The sequence below is a fragment of the Leiobunum rupestre genome, chromosome 2 (genome assembly GCF_980474605.1).
Source record: "Leiobunum rupestre chromosome 2, qqLeiRupe1.1.hap1, whole genome shotgun sequence".
Taxonomy (NCBI): Eukaryota; Metazoa; Arthropoda; class Arachnida; order Opiliones; family Sclerosomatidae; genus Leiobunum; species Leiobunum rupestre.
In genome coordinates, this window is record NC_143385.1 from 13,653,324 (window position 1) to 13,661,242 (window position 7,919).

At 40.3% G+C, this 7,919-nt stretch overlaps 1 protein-coding gene across 1 annotated transcript; it reads left to right on the top strand.

Moving 5' to 3' along the window:
* Positions 1-415: 415 nt before the first annotated feature.
* LOC149956165 (uncharacterized) lies at positions 416-3,873 on the top strand. Its single transcript, XM_090166789.1, has one exon. It carries the CDS (start codon positions 416-418, stop codon positions 3,242-3,244), a length of 2,829 nt encoding a protein of 942 aa, XP_090022915.1. The 3' UTR covers positions 3,245-3,873.
* Positions 3,874-7,919: the final 4,046 nt, after the last annotated feature.

Genomic DNA, 7,919 nt, shown 5'->3' on the forward strand with positions numbered 1-7,919 from the left:
TAGTCGTAATTTTAATCAAATAAATTTGTAGAAGTGTAAGTTTAATAATTCGTATTGCGTTGATGTTTCATTATTGGGTGAATGTTAATATGGGAAATTTTAATATATTGAGTGTAGCTGAAGTCACGACGAGTCTAATCTAAACGAGTAAATGAAACTAAATCTTTTTTTTTGTTTCTTTAAAGGTCATATCTGGTGTTTGAAAACGCTTCCTCTTAAACAGCGAATTTTTCCAAATACGCAGAAATATCTTAACGCATTATTAATATCTTTGATTTGAAGAGATTTACATTTGAAAGACACTTAAGTTGGCTGTTATAATCTTTAAAAATAAAAAATTATCTTAATCGATTTTGTCGATAGCAAATTTTTTTAGTGTCTAAAATATACAATGACCAACTAATCAGTCAAACAAATGTCACTTACGAATTATTCAGTCAGAAATGAAGATGTTGATAACCAGGAATCTACGACAGTCACTCGGAATTTACCTATTATTGAAGAACAGAAAACCCAGCCAGTCACACTGAATTCTGGTAATGTTATACTACAGACAACCAAGCGATATACATCGAAATCTGAAAATGTTAAGGAAGGGCTCATGGAACGAGATAATCTGAAGTCTGATAATGTTATAGAACATCCATCCAAGGGAGGTACACTAAATGCGATTGATTTAAAAAAATGTCTAGCTACTGAATCTTTTAAATGTGATTATTGTGAATCCATCTTCGAAAAGAAAATCAGTTTAACACGACACAAAAAGGTTCATACTCTCCATAAGTGCGGGCAGTGTTCTGCTGAATATTTACGTAATGCAGATTTGATTCATCACGAGCTAACACATTATCCGCAAAAACCATTTGTAGCCTCCTATTGTGACAAAACCTTCACAAAAATGTGTCAATTCATAGGCCACGAAGATGCTCAAACTCGGCCTAAACTAAAGAATAAATTGAGAAAGCATAAACAAATTGACTATGCAAACGACATCACCAATGAAATACCTAACCACGACCGAACAACCGAAGAAGACCTGTTATCCGCCTCGGCTGAAGAACCGAATATTCAGTCTGAAGGCCCATTTAAATGCGATCAATGTGAGACCATCTTCCAAAAGAAAAGCAATTTAACGCGTCATAAGAAAACGCACAAAGCGGGAAAAAAATTTCCATGCTCCCATTGCGATTCCGCTTTTTCTAAGAAGAGCAACCTCATCCAACACGAAAGAATTCACACCGCTGACGCTCGGTTTAAGTGTGAGCAATGCGCAACGGAGTTTTTACGTAAAGCCGATTTGTTACGTCATGAACTAACCCATACTGGTCAAAAACCATTTCAGTGTACGTATTGCGGAAAAAGCTTTAGGCAAATAGCTCATTTAAAAAGCCACGAGCTGACGCACGCGTCTACTGGTCACCAAAAATTCAAATGCCCGAATTGCGTTTCCACCTTCACCAAAAAAAGCAATCTTACCAAACATCAGTTAATTCACACGGGTACTAGACCGTTTAAATGTACGAACGGCGAATGTAAATCGAAATTTTCGCGAAAAGCCGATTTGATACGCCACCAGCTAACGCACACGGGACTGAAGCCGTTCAAATGCAAGTTTTGCAACTCCAATTTCAGACAAATCGCTCATTTGAGGAGCCACGAGCAGACTCATATTGGTGACAAAAAATTCGTCTGCTCGTTTTGCGGGTTCGCCTCCGCCAAGAAAAGCAATATGATTCAACACGAAAGAATTCACAAAGGTGAAGCGCGTTTTAAGTGCGGCCATTGTGACACGGACTTTTTACGTAAAGCGGACATGGAAAGACACGAGCTAACGCATACGGGGCAGAAACCATTTCAATGCTCGTATTGCGGCAAAACCTTCAGACAAACGATTCATTTAAGAAGGCACGAGAAGAGACACGTCGTTGAAGAACCATCCGAACGCGCGAATCGCGAGTCCAGCTTCGCTACGAGAAATAATCACGCGCAGCAGCGGATAATTAACGTCGCTGATAGACCCTTTAAATGCGGTTACTTCGATTGCGCGTCGGAATTTTTAAATAATGATGATTTAATATTACATCAGTTAACTCACGTTGAGCAAATTCCATTCGCAGAAAATGTAAAGGGGCCAGATACGGAAGCAGATACAACCTTTGCGGAAAATATAACGGAACCTGAACCATCTAATACGGAAGATATCGAGACACAGGGATCGAATGGTAATACTATGCAATCTGAGACAGAATCGGAACTAGACTCAGCCGCTACAGGAAACATCGAAGTGCAGGAAACGGAAACTGATTCGGAACCAGAAAGAAGCTTTACCGAAAATGTAGAAAAGCGGCAATTGCAGCTCGACACACTGGATTCTGAAAACCAGGCGGAAACCGAAACAGTGACACCGAATGAGGAATTCGTCTGCCCGTATTGCGAGTCAGCCTTCCCTTTGAAAAGTGACCTGAACCAACATAAGAAAATACACTCCAATGGACCATTTAAATGCGACCAATGTGGTTCCATTTTCAACTCCAAAAATAGTTTCTCGCAACACAAGAAATTTCATACCACCGAAAGAAAGTTCGAGTGCGAACAATGCCCCTCCAAATTTGTTCGGAAACTAGATTTAGTACGTCACAAGCAAACGCATACCGGTAATGTAAGATTTAAATGTTCGATGTGCGACACCACTTTCACCCAAAGGAATCATTTGAGGACCCACGAGCAGGCGCACGCTGGTCCCATTAAAGCATTCGTCTGCTCGTTTTGCGGGTTCGCCTTCGCAAAGAAAAGCAACATGATCCAACACGAAAGAATTCACAAAGGCGAAGCGCGTTTTAAGTGCCGCCATTGCGACACGGAATTTTTGCGCAAAGCGGACATGGAAAGACACGAACTATTGCATACGGGACAAAAACCGTTTCAATGCACGTATTGCGGCTCCACGTTTAGACAAATGATACATTTGAAACGTCACGAACGGAAACACAATCGTCCTCCGCCAACCGAGGAGAGACCATTTCAATGCTCGGTATGCGAATCGACCTTCAGACAAGAGAAACATTTGAAACGCCACGAAAAGAAGCACTCCGAACTCGGATTGAAAAAAGACAAGGATAGGAAACGAACTTGTGGTGGAACGCGAAACAAGGCCAATCGACGAAAAAATAAAAAGTACAATGAGTTGGTGAAAATTCTGTCTACAACCCCAATCGAACGATTTCAAAAATCATTTTGCGCGTGAAAATAGAACTACGTGCTTAGGGCCTACAAAGCAAGTCAAGTACATTATCTTCTAGAGATAGTGGTCCCTAAATAAATATATTTTTGAGATCAGTCAATTACCTGGTCATAACGTAAGAACGATGGGAGAGCATTGTGGGACATTCACTTATAGATGTAACTATATATCATAACAGGAGACATGACCCGGAGTTCACAGCCGGGCGCTTTTCCCAACGCGTGCTGTTAACGAAAAACGTGTCTTTCCCTTCTCTTACCCCCAGTGTTTCCACTCTGCGGTCGAGATTTTCGCCTATTTTAGGGGCAAATTTACCAGTTTTCGCCGGTCCTATAGTCGATTTTCGCCGCCGTTTTCGCCACAATTTCCCCCCATAGATTCACCTTAATTTCCTTTAGTGTCATGGCATATGTTTCTTCTCTTTATTTCCAATCTTAGATTTAGGCAATATATTTTGTTTATCTCTGGCAAGAAATTGAATGGGCTGCCATTAGGTGCACAGAAGAGGGACTACAGAGACGATTTCTTAGTTTTTCTGACTGAAAATATCGAAAACTATTTTCGCCGCAAAATTTCGCCGTTTTCAATGGTTTTCGCCGCTTTTTCGCCTTTTCGCCTCTTTTAAAATTTTCGCCGCTAAGTGGAAACACTGCTTACCCCCCCCCCCCAAACCGTGGTATCTCCAGTCACGGAGACGGACCCAAGATGAAATATTTTAGTGGCGTTCTCTAGCGAGTATTGTGGGAAGAAAAAACCAGTTCTGACTGAGTTGTAGAACCGCCACTGACTTACGAGAGCTTCCACCGCGTCTCCCAGAGGGCGCAATCAGTGCTTCCACTTGTAGGTAATCTCTCCCTTTGTAGGGAATTTTCAACTTTAAAAATTAGAAAAAGGATTTTTATATGAAAAAAAGGGAAAAGGGGAAAGCAATGTAAGTTACCACTATTATGAGTAGAATATAGTTTATTGAAAATTAAAATAGTCTAGTCTTTTCTCCATCTTGGATGCTTTTTTGAATAGTAAGGGAATCAGCTGTATAGTTCCTATAGTTACTAAGCACGTTGTGATTAATTAACCTACACCTGAAAATCATGTCCGTCACATTGACTTTAAAAGAAATTTCAGGAATTCTTTTTGGACTCTTGTTGCTAAAATAGACGCTTTGAAATATTCGTCTGTAATTCTGTATCGTGTTCTTTTCGGTTTCATTTTAGTTTTTCGGAATTCGGATGTAAACTTACAAATTGTTATCTTTAACATTTATATTTTTAAAAGTCATGGTTTTGTATAACATTAAAAATAACTCAGAGACACGATATTATGAATATATATAACATATATTCATGACCAAATTTTTTTCCTTTTATTAAAAGAAATTTATAATTGTTTTGGAGAGCCCCTTTTCAAGCCACGTGGTCTATAATAATAAAATAAATTTATTTGAAAATATTTTATTTAACTCATATTATGTTAGAAATCAATAGGGAGATTTTGAGGGAATTTCTAACATTAAAAAGGGAATTTTTTTGGTTATCTAATATTGAAAAAGGGAATTTCAAATTTCTCAGAGTGGAAGCACTGCGCGCAATGTTGATAGTAAAGTATCTCACGCGACGGCCGAGAGAAAAAGGGAACAGCAGAGAGAAAATTCGAGGGGTGGGTAGAAAGCGGAGGTTATTGGGAAAAACGGGTTTTTGTGTTCACGACACCGGGGTCCATTCACCGCGGCAACCGCTGTCAACTCTTAGTCATGTCTCCTGATCATAAATGTTATAATTGTTAGTTGGTATGGTTGAATGTAAATGAGGTCAGGGGTATTAAAAGTATAAAATCTTTATAATGATAAATTTATGGAAATAAATAATTGGTTAATAAATAACTTATTTAAACAGTCTTTATTAAATTGAAAGCGCCTATGGCCGTAATAGCGCCACACGGTAGAGCAAGCTGGAGTGCGTTGAGTTTGCAAGTTCTCTCCCCCCAATGGCTTCAGGGGTTTGCCCCGAGCCCTTCGAAGGTTAACGGTAATAGTAAGTGTAGGGAGCTGTTGACTCGCGTGGCATAAAGGGCTTGCCACCAATCTCCTAGGCTAATACCCAAGGCACCACCTTAGGCCTAAGTCATCAAGCGACTTTTAAAGCCATTAATTCAGGTGGCCGGAATACAATGCGTAGGCAGGGTCGGATTAACCAATAGTCCGAATAGGCCTAGGGCACCAAGCCTACAAGGGGCACCAAGAGGGTTCGAAAAAAACAAAAGTACAAAACTTTAATCATTTTGGTAAATGCGTCCACCCCTATGAACCAAAAACGTTTGACTGTCACATTCTCGGACGGACTGCCGTCTAGCCCCTGACGACATACTAAATCTGGCAGCAAAATGAATTTTCCTTCCATTTCTCAATTATAAATTGAGGAAAGGGGGCACCAAAATTAACTTGGGCCTAGGGCCCCATAAAGTCTTAATCCGGCCCTGTGCGTAGGACGCAGTATTACATTGAATTAATGACTTTAACCTATGGTGGGGCCTTGGGTATTAGCCTAGCTGACGATTATTATTATTATATGCTTTATAGCTTATTTAAGAGGTCAGCAGATATGTCTTTGATATCATAAAATAATTTGTTGCAGAGTCAGGTTTTTCCTATTTCCTCTTGTATTCCCCGTCAACCAATAAACACGATTCGGCCTTTGATGTAAACGCGGACGTTGCTCACCCATAACGTCTTTAAACCAAATAAAATTGAGTTATACATCTTACCTTGTGTACCTAAGACTTTGGTTGAAATTTAATGCTGGCATTTCGAATATCTTTATACCGTACTGTATAAATATTGCGTTACCAATTGTACTCATAATCGTGTTATTCAACTGCATAAAAAGGTTTTGGGAGCTAAATTTACTTTAAGTTTAGGTTTTAAAAATCATATTAGGAGCTTGTTCAGCCGGCAAAAAATCTCATTATGAGCCTGTCTGCCATCTCTCGTGACGGGGGTAACTAGAGCATGATGGCCGCATATCGTAAGTATAAATGAATATATTCCTTATCATTTATAGATGATCTAGCTGTCCAGGTAAAAGCGACTAAACTTAGCAGCGGCTCTCAATTTCATTGGCTACGTCATAGGTTTAGTGATAGCTTTAAACAAAATTATTTGCGCTATCAAAGGATTTCCGAGTATTGAACCGTTTGCTACTTCTTGTCACAGGAGCTCAGGTGGGCCTTCAAGTTCGTTGTCAGTTTAACGGCACTGTGTGCAGTAGCGTAGCAAACTAAGCTCTAGCTACGTCACTGACTGTGAGGATTGGTTATTTCAATGATACCGTACTACCAGTCAGTTATGGGTAACTTGTCGCCGTCTCCCTATCGTCGGAGGTGGGGAAAACTGGAATGAACGGCGTAATTAGAAAACCTAGGTCAGTTATATTGTGTATGTCCAACGACTATTAAGTACTAAAGTTCTCGTTTCTTTCTGTGTGCGTAATATATTGATATACTCTTCTTTGATTAATTCCGAAACATAGTTTTTTAAATAAGGCCGTGACTGCATTGTTTTCCTATATTATTTTCCAAAGAAACCATCCCAATAGACTCTTAAACCACGGACTGTAAATTTTAGAGGACCGGTATTCCCGAGGTATTTTACGCCCCGTTCAAAGATCAGGCTGACGGGAGTCGCTCAAGGTCATAAAAAAAACTAAAGCGCGTGTCTTTCGGTCGGCCAGATTTCCAGATAACATGCGGGGGGGTCTATCTCTATGCGTGTTACAAATGACCTTGACGGACTCTCTCTCTCTCTAGTTCGAAGTGATTGATGCTCGGGGAAACAAAAATTCTACAGGGGAAGGCTACGCTTTACTCGTCCTCTAAGATTTACAGTCCATGCTTAAACCCGCGTTCCCAATCGACCGCCTTTACCTTAGAGTCTACGGGGAGGGTGATGAAAAAACCGGTTTTGGGGGGATGAAATTTCTGCGGTAGAGGGCTGGCTCGTTGGTTGCCTGTACGATAATGGCGGCGCCCAGTAAACGTTTCTAAAAAGAGTGTATGAATAGAAACGCACAAACCGCCTAGTCTACCAATAATGTCTGCATCCACCAATTTACCCAAAATCAGAAACCACTGTTGAGGTTAACGGCAATAGTGCTACTGTTGACCCCCGTGTCATGAAGAGTTAGCCACCATCGTCCTATGAATTTTAACCCAATCACCTGAATTAATGGCATAAAACACCGCTAGCTGACTGGGACCGAAAAACTATCCACACTAAAACTCCGCCAAACTCATCCTGAGCTCAGGAACCGCCTAAAATCAAAAATCCTCATACATACGTACATAAAACCCCCCAAAAACCTGGATCGTCATTACCCTGGGTCAAAATTAGGCTCAAAAGGTGCCTAAATCCGGCCTCTGTGACACCACTGGAACTGGATGGTACCGTATGACTTTCGCCATAATAAAGATATAATGGCAACGCTCGGTATATCGATAAACTTTGGTTTATTAAAGCTGGCTTAAGACGGTTACATATGCCTCGTCTGCATAGGTTAAAAGGGTCAATTAAGAATGGGTCAATTGATGCAATTCGTTTTGACTTTATTTATTTATTCCATTTTCTCCAAAAAACGCGGTGCATAAGCTATATAATCCGGGTGCATTATATAGTTCTCAGACAACG

Bases quoted from the DNA above. Each gene is read 5' to 3' on its own strand.
- LOC149956165 (XM_090166789.1), top strand. From the start codon at position 416: ATGTCACTTACGAATTATTCAGTCAGAAATGAAGATGTTGATAACCAG.